Source organism: Scyliorhinus torazame, chromosome 15 (assembly GCF_047496885.1).
Source record: "Scyliorhinus torazame isolate Kashiwa2021f chromosome 15, sScyTor2.1, whole genome shotgun sequence".
Classification (NCBI taxonomy): domain Eukaryota; kingdom Metazoa; phylum Chordata; class Chondrichthyes; order Carcharhiniformes; family Scyliorhinidae; genus Scyliorhinus; species Scyliorhinus torazame.
Genome location: NC_092721.1, coordinates 128,005,860 through 128,026,549, shown reverse-complemented (window position 1 = coordinate 128,026,549; position 20,690 = coordinate 128,005,860). Strand labels below are relative to the sequence as shown.

Genomic DNA, 20,690 nt, shown 5'->3' with positions numbered 1-20,690 from the left:
TAAATTTTGGGGGGAAAAAAGAAGTGGGGATGTTCGCTGATGACTGCACGATGTTCAGTATCATTCATGACTCCTCAGGTACTGAAACAGTCCATGTCGAAGTGCAATGATACCTGGACAATATCCAAGCTTTGACTGATACTTGGCAAGTAACATTCACACCACACATGTCAAGCAATGACCATCTACAACAATAGAGAACGTAACCTTCGTTCCTTGACATTCAATGGCATTACCATCACTGGATCCCCACTGACAACATCCTGGGAGTTACCATTGATCAGAAACTGAACTGGACTAGCCATATAAATACTGTGGCTACAAGAACAGGTCATACACCCTGAATCCTGTGATGAGTAACACACCTCCTGACTCCCCAAAACCTGTCCACAATCTACTAGGCACAAGTCAGAGTGTGATGGATTACTGTCCCGTTGTCTGGGTGTGTGCAGCTCCAACAATTGACACATTTGACACCGTCCAGGACAAAGCAGCCTGCTTGATTGGCATTCCATCCACAAACATTCACTTCCTTGACCACCGATGCACAGCAGCAGTGTGCACCATCTACAAGATGCACTGCAGGAACTCATTGTGGCTTATTAGGCAGCACCTTCCAAACCTGTGACTACTACCGTCCAGAAAGACAAGGGCAGCAGATACATAGAAACGTCACCGCCTGGAAGTTCCCCATCAAATCACTCACCACTCTGACTTGGAAACATATCCCCATTCCTTCACTGTTGCTAGGTCAAAATCTGTAACTCCCGCCCTAACAGCACTGTGGTTGTACCTACAACACATGGACTGCAGCAGTTCAAGAAGGCAGCTCACCACCACCTTCTGAAGTGAAATTAAGGATGGACAATAAATGCTGGCTGAGCCATCAAAGCCCAAATCCATTGAATAAATAATTTAAAAAACAATCTGATTATGTTTGAGCCTCTTGCAAAATAATAGGAAATGAAAACTGCTGCATAGGATCATTAATGCTATCATAATCAATCGCCATCAATCAATGTGCATTGGGACTGATTAAATTGGCCCAGTCAGATGAATAAAATTGAAGTGCAGAATTTTAACTGCTAAAGGCAGGCATGTTTGAATAGTGATGTTGGATTTGGAATCCGACACGCTCCCACCAATTCTGAGTTTAACCTAGCGAGTTTGCAGGTGAAGGCAGGGTGGTATCTTCTTTACAGCTATCGGTATGTCATTAACATATGCGAAGAGGCAATTGACTCAGGATTTAACCATGCATTTTGGCTTTAAAAATTAACGCAAGGGTTTTCCTTGCTTTCCGGAGCCTGTTTGGGTCAACAATGCAAGGGAGTGATTCTTAAGTGAACTCGACAGGCTGGAAAGGCTTCAATCAGTGAAACTGAATGACTGCTACATTGTCTAGTTGAGAGGTTGCTGCTCACAGCATTCTTCTGAGAGTGTGTTCTTGCTGTTTGACAGCTGATTTCCATCTTGGAAGTCAGCTCACTCACTTTGATCTGCACATTCCTGATATCCATCTTCACCACAGCATTGGAGCAGCTTATTCAGCTCTACCCTGTATCTCGGTAAGGAACAGGAACAGGAGAAGCAACAGCACCAGGTGCAGTAGCCAAAACGGCAACAGCACCAGCTGACTTTATAAAACCATAGAATCCTTCCAGTGCAGAAGGAGGCCGTTCGGCCCATCGAGTCTGCACCAATCCTCTGAAAGAGCATCCTAACCTTGGCCCAATCCACCACCTTGTAACCCCTTGTATGGGAAATTTAGCATATCCAATCCACCAAACCTGCACATCTTTGGACCGGGAGGAAACTGCAGCACCCGGAGGAAACCCATGCAGACACGGGGAGAACATGCAAACTCCACACGGACAGTGGCCCGAGGTCGGAATTAAACCCGGGTCCCTGGCGCTGTGAGGCAGCAGTGCTAATCATTGTGCCACCACTCCTTAACCACATGGTACTCCACAAGATAGATGCGCACAGAAATGCAGCTCGCTGTTTAAGAAAGGTAGTAGGGATAATCCATGAATCTATTGGCCGGTGAGCCTCAGGTTGGTAGTAGGTAAATTATTGGAGTGATTTCTCAGGGACAGGATTTATACCCATTTGGAAACAAATTGAGTCATAAGCGATAGACAGCATGGTTTTGTGAAGGGGAGGTCGTGCCTCACTAACTTGATCAAGTTTTTTGAGGAGGTGACAAAGATGATTGATGAGGGGAAGGCGGTGAATGTTGTTTACATGGACTTTAATAAAGCCTTTGACAAGGTGCCTCATGGCAGACTGATACAAAAGGTGAAGTCACACGGGATCAGAGGTGAGGTAGAAGATGGATACAGAACTTGCTCTGTCACAGAAGGCAGAGGGTAGCAGTGGAACAATGTTTTTCTGAATGGAAGGTTGTGACTAGTGGTGTTCCACAGGGATCGGTGCTGGGATCTCTGTTATTTGTAGTATATATAAACAATTTGGAGGAAAATGTAGCTGGTCTGATTAGTAAGTTCGCGGATGACACCAAGGTTGGTGGAGTGGCAGATAATGTTGAGGATTGTCAGAGGATCCAGCCGGCCATAGATAGGTTGGAGACTTGGGCTGAGAAATGGCAATTGCCATTTAATCTGGACAAATGTGAGGTAATGCATTTTGGTAGGTCTAACAGAGAGGGGAAATGTACAGGAAATGGCAAAACTCTCAGGAATATAGAAAATCACAGAGATCTGGGTGTACAGGTCCACAGATCTTTGAAAGTGGCAACAAAAGTGGACAAGAAAGTATATGGAACGCTTGCCTTCATTGGACGGGGCATCGAGTATAAAAACTGGCAAGTTGTTGTCATGTGAGAGTACCTTTAAGAAATGGGTGTTTATAAATGGGTGTGTATATAAATATCTGTTGTGAGAGTACCTTTAAGAAATGGGTGTTTTTTACTGCAGTGATGTCAGAGAGTGGGTGGAGCTGGGCTATCTGTCAGCTTTTTACTTTTGTTTTAGGCTGTTTGCCGCAGGATGTGTTTTAGTTTCGTTTTCAGAGCTGGATAGCTGCAGTCACAGCCAGAAGGGGTATTATCTCTCTCTCTATAATCTAAAAATTGTAAATCAATCCTTTGGTGATTTAAAACTAATAACTGCTCTCAGTAGTGACTTTAACCTGATGTGCTTCTGTTAAAAGTTCTTTTTTAAGTCTTATGGAAGTTAAAAGGAAAGCTTAAAGGATTACTTAGTGTTGTCGTCTTTGGGGGTCGTATTTGAATTAATGGTTGCTAAGATGTTCACTGTATGTTTTAAAAAGGTTAACATGAATTCATAGAATAAACATTGTTTTGCTTTAAAAAAATACTTTTCCATTTCTGCTGTACCACACCTGTAGAGTGGGCCATGTGCTCCCCATACCACAATCTATTAAAAGTTGTGGGTCAGGTGAACTCCATGATACACTTTGGGGTTCTCTAAACCCTGGCCCATAACATTGTATAGAACTTTGGTACAGCCGCACATGGAATATTGTGTACAATTCCGGTCGCCACACTACCAGAAGATGTGGAGGCTTTGGGGAGGGTGCACAGGAGGTTTACCAGGATGTTGCCTGGTCTGGAGGGTGTTAGCTATGCGGAGTGGCTGAATAGACTTGGACTGTTTTCATTAGAACGATGGAGGTTGAGGGGCGACCTGATAGAGGTCTACAAGATTATGAGGAGCATGGATAGAGTGGATGGGCAGGCACTCTTTCCCAGGATGGAGGGGTCAGTCACCAGGGGCATAGTTTAGAGGAGATGTGCAAGGCAGGTTTTTTACACAGAGGGTGATGAATGCCTGGAACCCGCTGCCAGGGGAGGTTGTGGAAGCAGATACATTAACGGCGTTCAAAAAGCATCTTGACAAATACATGGATAGGATGTGTATAGAGGAATTGGATTGGATTGGATTGGATTTGTTTATTGTCACGTGTACCGAGGTACAGTGAAAAGTATTTTTCTGCGAGCAGCTCAACAGATCATTTAGCACATGAGAAGAAAAGGGAATAAAAGAAAATACATAATAGGGCAACACAACATATACAATGTAACTACATAAGCACTGGCATCGGATGAAGCATACAGGGTGTAGTGTTAATGAGGTCAGTCCATAAGAGGGTCATTTAGGAGTCTGGTGACAGTGGGGAAGAAGCTGTTTTTGAGTCTGTTCGTGCGTGTTCTCAGACTTCTGTATCTCCTGCCCGATGGAAGAAGTTGGAAGAGTGAGTAAGCCGGGTGGGAGGGATCTTTGATTATGCTGCTCGTTTTCCTCAGGCAGCGGGAGGTGTAGATGGAGTCGATGGATGGGAGGCAGGTTCGTGTGATAGACTGGGCGGTGTTCACGACTCTCTGAAGTTTCTTGCGGTCCTGGGCTGAGCAGTTGCCATACCAGGCTGTGATGCAGCCTGATAGGATGCTTTCTATGGTGCATTTGTAAAAGTTGGTAAGGGGTAATGTGGACATGCCGAATTTCCTTAGTTTCCTGAGGAAGTATAGGCGCTGTTGTGCTTTCTTGGTGGTAGCGTCGACGTGGGTGGACCAGGACAGATTTTTGGAGATGTGCACCCCTAGGAATTTGAAACTGCTAACCATCTCCACCTCGGCCCCGTTGATGCTGACAGGGGTGTGTACAGTACTTTGCTTCCTGAAGTCAATTACCAGCTCTTTAGTTTTGCTGGCATTGAGGGAGAGATTGTTGTCGCTACACCACTCCACTAGATTCTCTATCTCCCTCCTGTATTCGGACTCGTAGTTATTTGAGATCCGGCCCACTATGGTCGTATCGTCAGCAAACTTGTAGATGGAGTTGGAACCAAGTTTTGCCACGCAGTCGTGTGTGTACAGGGAGTAGAGTAGGGGGCTAAGTACACAGCCTTGCGGGGCGCCGGTGTAGAGGACTATTGTGGAGGAGGTGTTGTTGTTCATTCTTCCTAATTGTGGTCTGTTGGTCAGAAAATCGAGGATCCAGTTGCATAGTGGGGAGCCAAGTCCTAGGTTTTGGAGCTTTGTTATGAGCTTGGCTGGGCTTATGGTGTTGAAGGCGGAGCTGTAGTCAATATGTAGGAGTCTAATGTAGGAGTCCTTGTTTTCGAGATGCTCCAGGGATGAGTGTAGGGCCAGGGAAATGGTGTCTGATGTGGACCGGTTGCAGCGGAATGCGAATTGCAGTGGATCAAGGCGTTCTGGGAGTATGGAGGTGATGCGCTTCATGATCAACCTCTCGAAGCACTTCATTACGACTGAAGTCAGGGCCACTGGTCGGTAGTCATTGAGGCACGTTGCCTGGTTCTTCTTTGGTACCGGTATGATGGTGGTCTTCTTGAAGCAGGTGGGGACCTTGGAGTGGAGTAGGGACAGGTTAAAGATGTCCGCGAATATCTCTGCCAGCTGGTCCACGCAGGCTCTGAGTGCACGACCAGGGATCCTGTCCGGGCCCCCGACACTAGGTAGTGCTGAGGCTAAGACGATATCATGACCGGTACAGGCTTGGGGGAGGGGCGAAGGGCCTGTTCCTGTGCTGTAGTGTTCTTTGTTCTTTGACTGAGTGGTACTCCTGACATGGTCTACAAGAAGAGGGTCAGCTCTCTCTCAAGGTATGTGAACACCAGTGCCTCAGGAGGCTTGGGTTTTCACAGTAGGTTGTTGCTAACATTTGCAGTCTTCTGGACCAATAGAGCAGGTGAATATCCATTTTCCAGTGATCATAAAGGTGACACTCACTGAAGCACCAACCAGTGCACCCCTCCCCCTTCCATTTCTTGGCATTGAGTTCTGTGTTGTCACCTGGAAGGAGGTAAAATAAGAGAGATGAGTGTGAGAAATGGATTGAGTGGGGAGGAGAGAAGGACTGCATTTATGGAGTGTCTTTGAGGCCTAGCTGGTATAAAGATTGAGGGTGATTGTGAATGTTGGATGTTCAGATGAGGATGTGAGGTGGTGCCTAGAGAGAGAGGAAAGGTGGAGCTGTTTGCATTGTTCTGAGAAGTGTGGTGCTGGAGAATGCTGGGAAGCCTAGTGTTATGCCACTTACATTCCCTGCCCACCTGAGGTAGCATCCTTGAATCCCTATAGCGCAGAAGAAGGCCATTGAGCCTATTGAGTCTGCACCAACCCTCTGTCAGAGCACTCTACCTAGGCCCATCCCCACTCTATCCCTGTCACCCACCTGACCACATCTTTGGACACTAAGGAGCAATTTAGCATGGCCAATCCACCTAACCTTCACATCTTAGGACTGTGGGAGGAAACAGGAGCACCTGGAGGAAACTCACACAGACACAGGGAGAATGTGCAAACTCCACACAGACAACCACTCAAGGCTGGAATTGAACCTGGGTCCCTGATGCTGTGAGGCAGAAATGCTAACCACCGTGCCAACGGGTTCTCTTTGAACCTCTTGGGCACTGACTTCAGGCATGAGGGAATACACCTGCTCACGTCTTGGCCACATTCGTCTATCCCCAGAAATGTTACCAATCCACTCCCATCCCTCTCCTGTTTTAACTTTTGGAATCCCTGGCTCCTTAATCCAATTGATGTTGGAACAGAGTTGGGTAAGCAATATCAGAATTGCGGTGCAGGTTGAGAGCTTTGTCAGTGTGGAGAGGGTTGTGCTGTCTCGAAGGGCGGAGGAGAGGTTGTCAGCTGTTTCAGAGGCACTGGGGGAGGTTTGAGAAGCAGTCTTCTCTCTTCTGTCCTTGGCTAATCTCACCAATATCAGCATTTCAATCCCTCAAATACTATAGCAGGACCTCCAGTTTGAGTCAGAGACATCAGTGGTATGCAGTGGCGAAATGTTGGGCAACCTGCTCAGCTCTCCTTTCCATTCCGTAGATGCTGAAGCCACCGGAATTAAAACTATTCTGAACCCGACTGGGATATTTTTAATTTGTAATCCTTTTTTTAGTGACTTCTGTTATTCCCCCAGTCCTGCCATTTGATCTGGAAACCCCAAAACATTATGCTAATATTGTGGCTGAGTTTATATGGGATGGCAAAACCAGTATCAATGACAAACCCAGTTTCTGTCCTGTTACTAGCCTCTGTAGGTCTGATTAGATGAAAGTGTTTGCTTTGAATTGTTGAGTAGCAAAGGGGAAAAGAAACTGCAAATGACCAAACTTGCAAAACTAATTGCTGAAATGTTTTCCCTTCACAGCATCATAGAATTTACAGTGCAGAAGGAGGCCATTCGGCCCATCGAGTCTGAACCGGCCCTTGGAAATAGCACCCCATTTTAAGCCCACGCCTCCACCCTATCCCCGTAACCCCATAACCCAGTAACCCCACCCAACTAAGAGAAATTTATCATGGCTAATCCACCTAACCTGCACATCTTTGGACTGTGGGATGAAACCGGAGCACCTGGAGAAAACCCACGCAGACACGGGGAGACCGTGCAGACAGCGCACGAACAGTGACCCAAGCCGGGAATCGAAACTGGGACCCTGGAGCTGTGAAGCAACTGTGCTAACCACTGTGCTACCCACAAATTATCATTGTGGCACAGGAGATCATTCCCCATTGAGTCCATGTCTCCTCACTGCAGAGCACTTCAGTCTATCCCATTCAGCTGCTTTATCCCCATACCCCTGCTAATTTATTTCACTATCCATCCAATTTCCTTTTGAAATCATCTGTGCCTCCACCACTGTTGGATGCAGCGAGTTCCAATTCTTCCCACTCACTGTGTAAGACGTTCCTTCCTCTCATCCTCCCTGCATCTCTTGCCCAAAACTGTAAATCTATGTTCCTTTGTCTATGGCTAAGGGGTAGAGTTTTCCTTTGCCTACTTTAGCTATTCCTGTCAATCTTCTACACTTTGATCAAACTCCCCTCAGTCTCTTTTGCTCCAAGGAGAACAACCCCAGTGATGGTATTTATTAATATCCACCTTCCTTTCTATACCAACCATTGTGGATTATTTCCCTCATGACTTTCCCAAAGATTATCTTGAAAGATTTTACTTTTGTTTTAGGAGGATGATTTAACCTTGCAAGGGCTGTATCTCCAATATTCTGATGTCACTGGTTTCTTCAGACCACGTGTTTCCAGTATTACAGAGGGCAGGTTAAACATTTTACCCAAGGTCACTGTTAAATGGGCAGCATGGTAGCACAGTGGTTAGCTTCAGGATTCCAGGTTCGATTCCCGGCTTGGGTCACTGCCTGTGTGAAGTCTGCACCTTCTCCTGTGTCTGCGTGGGTTTCGTCCGGGTGCTCCGGTTTCCTCCCACAAGTCCCAAAAGACGTGCTGTTAGGTGAATTGGACATTCTGAATTCTCCCTTTGTGTACCCAAACAGGCGCCGGAATGTGGTGGCTGAGAGCTTTTCACAGCAACTTCATTGCAATGTTAATGTAAGCCTACTTGTGACACTAATAAAGATTATTATTATTAGTATGACGATGTGGGGGGTTTCCCAGATATATTACTTGTATTAAGTCACGCACTACTTCCCCAAGTGGCTCCCTATCCCCTAGAAGCCAGAATATGCCTTTGTGTGCTGAGGTAAGGAACAGCAAGAACTGGGAGTAGCACAGAGAACCATTGCCACTGCTATGACTTCCTTGAATGTGCCATGTGCGGCTTACATGATTGAATTTTCACATTATTAGACCAAACCTCTGGCCATAAACCAACAAAGAAATGAATTTAATGCTGAACAGGTGAATAGATGGGAGCCGGCATGTGAAACAGGATATTTTACTGTAATTGAAAAGCTTGCTATGCTTGATCTATGGAACTGGAACCACAGATCTTCTACAGTGCAGAAGGAGGCCATTCGGCCCCTTGGGTATGCACCGACTCTCCAAAAGAACAACCTACCGAGACCCACTCCCCTGACCTATCCCCAAAAGCCCGTAACCCCAGTTAACCTTCACATCTATGGACACTAAGGGGCAATTTAGCAGGGACCCCCCCCCCCCTACACCAGCACCCCGACTCGCTCCCTCCCCACCACCCTCCTTTCCCTTCTCCCCCCACCACCACCCCTTCCTTTCCCTTTTGTTGGTACAGAGGTGAGGGTATCTGTCCTCTCCAGCGCAAAGTTTAGTGCTGGTTTTTAGTACAACTGTGTTGTGAACTGTTTTAATAATCAGAGTACCCTACCCCCCTTCCCCGTATGCTGGTACTGAGGGAGGGTACCCTGTTTCTCCAACACAAAATTAGTGTATGTACCGTTTGGCCTTGTATATATCTTTTACTGTTTTAATAAAAAGATATGGCCAATCCACCTCACCTGCGCATCTTTGGACTGTGGGACGAAAGAAACCCACGTAGAATTTGCGAACTCCGCACAGTCACCCAAGACTGCAATTTAACCTGGATCCCTTGCTCTGCGAGGCTGCAGTGCTAACCACTGTCCCATTGTGCCCCCCCCCCCCCCCCTTCTATCACAACCAAGGTGTTTTGACCTATATGTCAATGCAAAGTTGAAGCTTCTTACGTGAAGTATTAACTTGGAGTTGGAATAGCTGAATCTTTTAGCTGGGCTCAGGCAGTCCCAAATAATTCACACGTAGAAAATGGCTTTAAATCAAAGAACTGGAACCAGTCATTATTGTTGCCCCTTCTCAGAATCCTGATCCATGTATTTATTCTAGACCATGTCATTCAAAATGATAATCAGGTTGGAGGTTTGGAATTGAATAGGATTCATGATCTCAGCCACTATGAATTACTTGAGTTACCTGATAAATAATTCAGCCACTAATCAAAGCTGCTGTTGGGCAGAATAGACTTTTGTTTGTCAGCTTCCAAAACTTAGATGCATATCAAAAAACAACAAAATTTAGTGTCTATAAAGAAATAAAAGGTCCCAAGTCATATTGGGATCTTCTAATCCCAAAAGCAACGAACACTGAAACGTTTGCTGCTATTAAGGATTGCCATAGCATTATAAGTTCCAGGAAGTCGATTTACGCTGGATCAAGGAACTGATACCTCAGAGATACATAGATACATAGAAGATAGGAGCAGGAGGAGGCCTTGTGGCCCTTCGAGCCTGCTCCGCCATTCATCACGATCAAGGCTGATCATCCAACTCAATAGCTTAATCCTGCTTTCTCCCCATAGCCTTAGATCCCATTCTCCCCAAGTGCTATATCCAGCCGCCTCTTGAATATATTCAAAGTTTTAGCATCAACTACTTCCTGTGGCAATGAATTCCACAGGATCACCACTCTTCGTGTGAAGAAGTGTCTCCTTATGTCTGTCCGAAATGGTTTACCCGGAATCCTCAGGCTGTGACCCTGGTTCAGTCGGAGCTCTTGCCTCCACTGGACCTGTCATCACATAAGCTCGGGTAGCTTGCCCTAAGCAAATCCTGGTATTTACATTGATTTATTTAGAGCCATTCCTGGCAGGTGTAAAACATGCTTGAGAGCTCAACTAAAGTAAATCAGGTGGACTGTCAAAGCACTCCAGCACCATGGCAACCCCTCCACACGCTGCTCACCCCTATCTGCACCATACTCACCCCACACCCACGACACTGCTCCACCCCCTCACGATACAGCTCGATTTCCCTCGACACAGATGAACTCCTTCCCACCCCAACAATGTTCACGCTCATCTTTTGGAATCTCTGGTTCCTTAATCCAACTGATGTTGGAACAGAGTTGGGTAAGCAGTGTCATAGTGTGAGGGTTGGGGGGGCGGTTGCAGAATTGCAGGTTGAGAACTTTGTCAGTGGATGGGGAAGGGATACTTGTGGTTGATCTGTCTTAGGATGGGCGTTTGAGCTGTGTCAGGAGAGGGGGTGAGCTCTCTCTGAACTCTCTCTGAACTTGTGGGTGAGAGGACAAGCATGGTCGAGAGGAGTGAGCTGTGTCGGGGGAGAGGTCGTGAGCTTTGCCGGAAGAGGTGAACTTTGTTGGGGATTGTGCAGTGAGCATTGTCGGGCTTGGGGGTTGAGCTGTATTGGAAATTTGTCGTGAACGATGGGTGTGCGATAAGGGGGGAATATGGAAAGTGTCTGAAGGGGTGTGAGAATTGCCAGGGTATGCGAGTGTGGAGCATTGTCAGGAGTGCTGGATGCAGTGGGGGACCCTATAAAGATGGTTCCATTTAAAAACTCTGCAAATAAATGAACTAAAGGCAGGCCTTCAGTTCATGATGAAAATGGATAATTTTTTTAAAATCTGCTTTAAGCTCGATAAGTAATTGAATATCTTTTTTTTTTATGCAACTATAGATCCTGAGTACAAAAAGTTCCTGGAAAGTTACTGTGCAGATGAAGAGAAAATTGCAGCCAACCCAGAGACACTCCTGGGAGAGATTGAGGCAAAGACCAGGGAACTGATCGGTTAGTCTGATGGTGATTTTCAGGTTATATTTCTAGCATTTTTTAAAAACTTATTTTTGTATCTCTAGCAAAATTGTTTCATATATTTTTACTGCAGTATATAATTAACTCAGTAGCAATAGCTTGTCAGACTTGAGTTGAAACAAATTTAGCTGAGTTGGCCCTTACATGCATCGTATTTATTTTATTCCAAAAAAGGTTTTGAAAATGAGAGATTTTAAATCAAATTTCTAACCCAAAGAAATGCAAAGGCCCCTTGGTTCTTCTGCTCTATTAAGTAATCTCTGTCTAAGTTAAGCCAGATATCTCAGCTTTTTCTTTGCTGACATATTTCACTTTATTGTTTCTTTTGACAGATTTTCAGACTTTTCTCTTTAAATTGTTTCTCTATTCACTTAACATCTTGATGTGTATGCCTGCTGGAAATCCAGTACTTGATGGCTGAGAGCCACAGTTTTGGTGATTTCTGTAAAGTCGGTGGACCCAGGTTACTTTAAATCTTTCAAGAAGCATTATTGGCATTCATTAATATTCCTTTACAGCATATTTACTAATCCACTGATAAGCATAATGAATGGTGATCTTATAATATTTAGCAAATTTTTAATACTGTAAACAACACTGTACCATCTTCCTTAAGTGACATAAGTAATGCCTGTAATTTACCAACGGGGCAATCATATTTTACAACTCTGCATCCCAGTACATTTGGGCCCCAACATACTGAGTTACTATACTCTACAAATGTTTTAATTTTTTGTTTATTCTCAAAATCATATGTTATGTGTGGCCCATTGTGTCTGAGCTGGATTTTTGAAAAAGCTATCCAATTAGTCTTACACCATTACTCTTTCCCCTATGCCTACATTATTTTTAAGTCTATTTCTAATTCTCTTTTAAAAGTTTCTATTGAGTCTGCATCTTCAGCCTTTCTGGCAGTGCATTCCAGATCATAGCAACTTGTGGTGCAAAATATGTGTTCTAATCTCCCCTCTGTTTTGGCTCTGCCTGTAAATCTCTGGCCTGGATTCTCCTTTTGGGAGACGATGTGCTGACGCCGGCGTGGGAACAGTGGTGTTTTACGCCCGAAAAAACAGCGCAAAACCGGCATCGATCCTCCGTCCGGTGGGGGGCTGTGGATATGGCCGGAGGATTGCTAGGTCCATGGCCGCGCATGCGCACGGCGGCGACCTGCAGCGGCTGAGCCGTACAACATGGCGCCGGCCGCACGCGGATCTGGCGTGCCAAATGGTGCACCCCTTTGGCCAGGCCCGCTACGATTCCCCACCAATGCTCCCAGCCTCGCCAAAGCCCCCCCCCCCCCCCCCGTGGATCGGCTCCCCCACGACTGACAGCGCTGTCCGCAGCCGCCACACTGGATTCCAGAAAATAAAGCGCACATGCGCCCCATGTTATTGGCCTGAGGCTGTCCCGACGGCATGCCGCGATTACGCCATTTTGGAGGGGGCAGTGCCCCCCCCCGATTTCGGCGCCAACGGAGATTCTCCGGCCAATCGCCGAACGCGATTTTGGGGTCCGAGACCGGAGAATTCTGCCCCATATCTCTGTTAATGATCTTCTAGCCGGTGGAGATAGTTTCTCCTACTTACTCTATCTTTTGTAACTTTGAACACTACCATTAAATTTCCCCATAACCTTCTCTGCTTTAAGAAAAATAATCCCAGATTCCCTAATCTTTCAACATAATCAAATCCCTCATTCCTGGTGTCATTCAAGTTAAACTCCTCTGTATCCTCTCTGTGGTCTTAACATCCTTCCTACAAGTGTGGTTCTAGATTTGGACACAATACTGTAGCTTGTGAACTAACAAGTAGTTTAGAAAGAAACCTTGCAGTTATATAATGTCCTTCATGACTACAAATCATGCCAAAGTATTTTACGCCCAATTTATTTAAATTAATTTAAGTAATTAAGTTATTCATTAGCTATGTATTTTCTTTTTTTTTAATTAAATATTTTATTGAAAATTTTTGGTCAACCAACACAGTACATTGTGCATCCTTTACACAATATTATAACAACACAAATAACAATAACCTATTTTATAAACAAAAAATGAATAAATAATAAATAACAAAAATGAAAACTAGCCCTAATTGGCAACTGCCTTGTCACAAGTAACACTCTCCAAAAATATAATTTAACAGTCCAATATATAATTATCTGTAGCAACGACCTATACATACTATACAGTATATATTAACAACCCTGAGAGTCCTTCTGGTTCCTCCTCCCCCCCCCGCCCCCCCCCCCCCCCCCCCCAATCCTGGGCTGCTGCTGCTGCCTTCTTTTTCCCATTCCGTCTATCTTTCTGCGAGGTATTCGACGAACGGTTGCCACCGCCTGGTGAACCCTTGAGCCGACCCCCTTAGGACGAACTTAATCCGCTCTAGCTTTATAAACCCCGCCATGTCATTTATCCAGGTCTCCACCCCCGGGGGCTTGGCTTCTTTCCACATTAGCAATATCCTGTGCCGGGCTACTAGGGACGCAAAGGCCAAAACATCGGCCTCTCTCGCCTCCTGCACTCCCGGCTCTTGTGCAACCCCAAATATAGCCAACCCCCAGCTTGGTTCGACCCGGACTCCTACTACTTTTGAAAGCACCTTTGTCACCCCCATCCAATACCCCTGTAGTGCCGGGCATGACCAAAACATATGGGTATGATTCGCTGGGCTTCTCGAGCACCTCGCACACCTATCCTCCACCCCAAAAAATTTACTGAGCCGTGCTCCAGTCATATGTGCCCTGTGTAATACCTTAAACTGAATCAGGCTTAGCCTGGCACACGAGGACGACGAGTTTACCCTGCTTAGGGCATCTGCCCACAGCCCCTCCTCGATCTCCTCCCCCAGCTCTTCTTCCCATTTCCCTTTTAGTTCATCTACCATAGTCTCCCCTTCGTCCCTCATTTCCCTATATATATCTGACACCTTACCATCCCCCACCCATGTCTTTGAGATCACTCTGTCCTGCACCTCTTGTGTCGGGAGCTGCGGGAATTCCCTCACCTGTTGCCTCGCAAAAGCCCTCAGTTGCATATACCTGAATGCATTCCCTTGGGGCAACCCATATTTCTCGGTCAGCGCTCCCAGACTCGCGAACTTCCCATCCACAAACAGATCTTTCAGTTGCGTTATTCCTGCTCTTTGCCACATTCCATATCCCCCATCCATTCCCCCCGGGGCAAACCTATGGTTGTTTCTTATCGGGGACCCCCCCAAGGCTCCAGTCTTTCCCCTATGCCGTCTCCACTGTCCCCAAATCTTCAGTGTAGCCACCACCACCGGGCTTGTGGTGTAGTTCCTCGGTGAGAACGGCAATGGGGCTGTCACCATAGCCTGTAGGCTAGTCCCCCTACAGGACGCCCTCTCTAATCTCTTCCACGCCGCTCCCTCCTCCTCTCCCATCCACTTACTCACCATTGAAATATTAGCGGCCCAATAATACTCACTTAGGCTCGGTAGTGCCAGCCCCCCCCTATCCCTGCTACTCTGTAAGAATCCCTTCCTCACTCTCGGGGTCTTCCCGGCCCACACAAAACCCATGATGCTCTTTTCAATCCTTTTAAAAAAAGCCTTCGTAATCACCACCGGGAGGCACTGAAACACAAAGAGGAATCTCGGGAGGACCACCATCTTAACCGCCTGCACCCTCCCTGCCATTGACAGGGATACCATATCCCATCTCTTGAAATCCTCCTCCATCTGTTCCACCAACCGCGTTAAATTTAACCTATGCAATGTGCCCCAATTCTTAGCTATCTGGATCCCCAGGTAACGAAAGTCCCTTGTTACCTTCCTCAACGGTAGGTCCTCTATTTCTCTACTCTGCTCCCCTGGATGCACCACAAACAACTCACTTTTCCCCATGTTCAATTTATACCCTGAAAAATCCCCAAACTCCCCAAGTATCCGCATTATTTCTGGCATCCCCTCCGCCGGGTCCGCCACGTATAGTAGCAAATCGTCCGCATACAAAGATACCCGGTGCTCTTCTCCTCCCCTAAGTACTCCCCTCCACTTCTTGGAACCCCTCAACGCTATCGCCAGGGGCTCAATCGCCAGTGCAAACAATAATGGGGACAGAGGGCATCCCTGCCTTGTCCCTCTATGGAGCCGAAAATATGCAGATCCCCGTCCATTCGTGACCACGCTCGCCACTGGGGCCCTATACAACAGCTGCACCCATCTAACATACCCCTCTCCAAAACCAAATCTCCTCAACACCTCCCACAAATAATCCCACTCCACTCTATCAAATGCTTTCTCGGCATCCATCGCCACTACTATCTCCGTTTCTCCCTCTGGTGGGGCCATCATCATTACCCCTAACAACCTCCGTATATTCGTGTTCAGCTGTCTCCCCTTCACAAACCCAGTTTGGTCCTCGTGGACCACCCCCGGGACACATTCCTCTATTCTCATTGCCATTACCTTGGCCAGGACCTTGGCATCTACATTTAGGAGGGAAATAGGTCTATAGGACCCGCATTGTAGCGGGTCCTTTTCCTTCTTTAAGAGAAGCGATATCGTTGCTTCAGACATAGTCGGGGGCAGTTGTCCCCTTTCCTTTGCCTCATTAAAGGTCCTTGTCAGTACTGGGGCGAGCAAGTCCACATATTTTCTATAGAATTCGACTGGGAATCCATCCGGTCCCGGGGCCTTTCCCGCCTGCATGCTCCTAATTCCTTTCACCACTTCTTCTACCTCGATCTGTGCTCCCAGTCCCACCCTTTCCTGCTCTTCCACCTTGGGAAATTCCAGCCGATCCAAGAAGCCCATCATTCTCTCCCTCCCATCCGGGGGTTGAGCTTCATATAATTTTTTATAAAATGTCTTGAACACTCCATTCACTCTCTCCGCTCCATCTCACCTTCCTCATCCCTCACTCCCCCTATTTCCCTCGCTGCTCCCCTTTTCCTCAATTGGTGTGCCAGCAACCTGCTCGCCTTCTCACCATATTCGTACTGTACACCCTGTGCCTTCCTCCATTGTGCCTCTGCAGTGCCTGTAGTCAGCAAGTCAAATTCTACATGTAGCCTTTGCCTTTCCCTGTACAGTCCCTCCTCCGGTGCTTCCGCATATTGTCTGTCCACCCTCAAAAGTTCTTGCAGCAACCGCTCCCGTTCCTTACTCTCCTGCTTCCCTTTATGTGCCCTTATTGATATCAGCTCCCCTCTAACCACCACCTTCAACGCCTCCCAGACCACTCCCACCTGGACCTCCCCATTATCATTGAGTTCCAAGTACTTTTCAATGCACCCCCTCACCCTTAGACACACCCCCTCATCTGCCATTAGTCCCATGTCCATTCTCCAGGGTGGGCGCCCTCCTGTTTCCTCCCCTATCTCCAAGTCCACCCAGTGTGGAGCGTGATCCGAAATGGCTATAGCCGTATACTCCGTTCCCCTCACCTTCGGGATCAACGCCCTACCCAGCACAAAAAAGTCTATTCGCGAGTAGACTTTATGGACATAGGAGAAAAACGAGAACTCCTTACTCCTAGGTCTGCTAAATCTCCACGGGTCTACACCTCCCATCTGCTCCATAAAATCTTTAAGTACCTTGGCTGCTGCCGGCCTCCTTCCAGTCCTGGACTTCGACCTATCCAGCCCTGGTTCCAACACCGTATTAAAATCTCCCCCCATTATCAGCTTTCCCATCTCTAGGTCCGGAATGCGTCCTCGCATCCGCCTCATAAAATTGGCATCATCCCAGTTCGGGGCATATACGTTTACCAAAACCACCGTCTCCCCGTGTAGTTTGCCACTCACCATCACGTATCTGCCCCCGTTATCCGCCACTATAGTCTTTGCCTCGAACATTACCCGCTTCCCCACTAATATAGCCACCCCCCTGTTTTTCGCATCTAGCCCCGAATGGAACACCTGCCCCACCCATCCTTTGCGTAGCCTAACCTGGTCTATCAGTTTCAGGTGCGTTTCCTGTAACATAACCACATCTGCCTTAATTTCTTAAGGTGTGCGAGTACCCGTGCCCTCTTTATCGGCCCGTTCAGCCCTCTCACATTCCACGTGATCAGCCGAGTTGGAGGGCTTCCTACCCCGCCCCCTTGTCGATTAGCCATCACCTTTTTCCAGCTCTTCACCCGGTTCCCACGCAGCTGTATCTCCCCCAGGCAGTGCCCCCCCCGCCCATCCTCTCCCATACCAGCTCCCCCCTCTCCCCAGCAGCAGCAACCCAGTAATTCCCCCCTCCCACCCCCCTGCTAGATCCCCCGCTAGCGTAATTACTCCCCCCATGTTGCTCCCAGAAGTCAGCAAACTCTGGCTGACCTCGGCTTCCCCCCGTGACCTCGGCTCGCACCGTGCGACGCCCCCTCCTTCCTGCTTCTCTATTCCCGCCATGATTATCATAGCGCGGGAACCAAGCCTGCGCTTCTCCCTTGGCCCCGCCCCCAATGGCCAACGCCCCATCTCCTCCACCTCCCCTCCTCCCCCCATCACCACCTGTGGGAGAGAGAAAAGTTACCACATCGCAGGATTAGTACATAAAACCCCTCTTTGCCCCCCACATTCGCCCCACCACTTTGTTCGAACGTTCTTTTTAATAACCCGCTCATTCCAGTTTTTCTTCCACAATAAAAGTCCACGCTTCATCCGCCGTCTCAAAGTAGTGGTGCCTCCCTCGATATGTGACCCACAGTCTTGCCGGTTGCAGCATTCCAAATTTTATCTTCTTTTTATGAAGCACCGCCTTGGCCCGATTAAAGCTCGCCCTCCTTCTCGCCACCTCCGCACTCCAGTCTTGATAAACGCGGATCACCGCGTTCTCCCATTTACTGCTCCGAGTTTTCTTCGCCCATCTAAGGACCATTTCTCTATCCTTAAAACGGAGGAATCTCACCACTATGGCTCTGGGAATTTCTCCTGCTCTCGGTCCTCGCGCCATCACTCGGTATGCTCCCTCCACCTCCAATGGACCCGCCGGGGCCTCCGCTCCCATTAACGAGTGCAGCATCGTGCTCACATATGCCCCGACGTCCGCTCCCTCCACACCTTCAGGAAGACCAAGAATCCTCAGGTTGTTCCTCCTTGCGTTGTTTTCCAGTGCCTCCAACCTTTCCACACATCGTTTCTGATGTGCCTCCTGCGTCTCCGTCTTCACCACCAGGCCCTGTATGTCGTCCTCATTCTCGGCTGCCTTTGCCTTCACGACCCGAAGCTCCCGCTCCTGGGTCTTTTGTTCCTCCTTTAGCCCTTCGATCGCCTGTAGTATCGGGGCCAACAGCTCTTTCTTCATTTCCTTTTTGATCTCTTCCACACAGCATTTCAAGAACTCTTGTTGTTCAGGGCCCCATGTTAAACTGCCACCTTCCGACGCCACCTTGGTTTTTGCTTGCCTTCCTTGCCGCTGTTCTAAAGGATCCACTGCAATCTGGCCACTTTCTCCTCCTTTTTCCATCCGTATCCAGGGGGGATTCCCTTCTGGTTTACCGCACAGTGTTTTTAGCCGTCAAAATTGCCGTTGGGGCTCCTATCAAGAGCCCAAAAGTCCGTTTCACAGGGAGCTGCCGAAACGTGCGACTCAGCTGGTCATCGCCGCACCCGGAAGTCATTAGCTATGTATTTTCAAGTAACAATCAATTTTTTCCCAGATTATGGTTTCAAAGTTTCCCCAGAATCAGCATTAGGCTGACTGATGTGTTTTTTTTAACAGGTGTGTAATACTTACAACACACCAGTCCTACAGCAGAACTCCCATATCCAAGGCGGATTCTGGACAGAGTCTCTGTTATTTCCACCCTTATTTCTCTCAGCAACCTAGGATGCATTCCATCCAGTATGAAGGTTTTCCCAATTTGGAGCACTGTCAATCTCCAATTACCTCTTGTCTGTTCATACCCTATCCAATTTCTCTACCCCATCCCTCGTCTTTCATTGTGACATTGGAAGCACTTTTTTTGAGAAGATAGATGCACAATACACATTTCGCAGGTTGGCCATGCCCTTTGCCGTCAAAATTAATTTTCTTTTTCATCTCTAATCATCAACTTTATTTGACTATTCTTTTACTCTTTATCCTTTTACTCTTTATATGTTTATTAAATACTTCAGTTTTCCTTTTATGGTAAATGTTAATCTTTTCTCATTGACTTTATTCCTCTTCCTTTTTCAATTCTACTCTGTACTTGTATTCAGCTAGCATTTATCATAAAGCTACTTTTTCCGTTTCATTTTAATCTCAAATTTGTAATCATCCAGGGAATGTAACTTTGGATACCCTGTCTTACCCCATCCAAGAATGTGTTTAGTCTATACGCAAGCAATTTCCTCCTTGAATGCCTTTCAGTACTCAAATGCTTTTATCCACCATTCTTTGCTTCCATCCCATTTGGTCCAGATCCCCTTTCAAATTACTGAAAATTCCCTCTTCCTGTTGAATATTTTTGTCTTTATTTCTTGCCCATTCCATAAATCCCGAAACCTAATGCTAACTGCTATTATATAATTTTTTGGAAAAATAAGAAAACGATCAACCAAACTAAGTTTGGCAAAGCACCTGTCCCAAATTGTGACTCAGTTATATTTTTAAAAAATATTTTATAAAAATATATAATTTTTAACAACAATTTTCAAGAGGGAAAAAACAACAGAACAGATAATGCCCACCCAACCACCAGCCAACCTGGCCTACACACACAGCTCCCCTGCCCCCCCTTTCCCACCAACTATTTCCCACCTCAACCAACCCTCCACATCCATGGCGACCACCACCTCCACCTCCCTTCCCTCGGAGGGCATCATGATCACGTTTACCAGCCTTCTAATGTTCACCGTTAAATGCCTGCCCTTCACAAACCCCGTTTGGTCCTCCCCTGTCACCCCGGCACACAATCCTCTATTCTCGAGGCCAAGATCTTGGCCAGCAGCTTGGCTTCTACATTTGGAAGGGAGTTGGCCTACACGTCGCGCTTATCCCACTTCAGGATGAGAGAGATCGAGGCCTGTGACATCGTCGGAGGGAGTACCCTCGCTCCCAAGCATCATTAAACGCCCTTACCAGCAAGGGCCACACAACATTTTATAAAATTCCACCAGGTACCCACCCGGCTCTGGGGCTTTGCCCGACTGCATCGCATCCAGCCCCTCTACCACTTCAAGCAGCCCAATTGAGGTGCCTAGGCCCTCCACCAGCTCTTCCTCCACCCTTGGAAGCTCCAATCCCTCCAAAACTGCTTCATCCCCCCCACCCCGGCTGGGGACTCTGGCTCTAGTAACCTCCTGTAGAAGTCTCGAAACACCCCGTTCACCCCCACCGGGTCCAGAATCGTATTCAACCCTCTGTCCTGTCCTTCACTTTCCCAATCTCCCTCGCCGC

The 20,690-nt window shown here is 47.2% G+C and overlaps 1 protein-coding gene across 8 annotated transcripts in view; it reads left to right on the top strand.

Moving 5' to 3' along the window:
* Positions 1–20,690, top strand: part of upf3a (UPF3A regulator of nonsense mediated mRNA decay) — a 160,110-nt gene that overhangs the window by 69,632 nt on the left and 69,788 nt on the right. For all 8 annotated transcript variants that reach the window (XM_072476724.1, XM_072476721.1, XM_072476719.1 and 5 more), the window contains one exon: positions 11,215–11,325. In XM_072476724.1, coding sequence (XP_072332825.1) covers positions 11,215–11,325 — 111 coding nt within the window. The remainder of the gene's footprint in view (positions 1–11,214; positions 11,326–20,690) is intronic.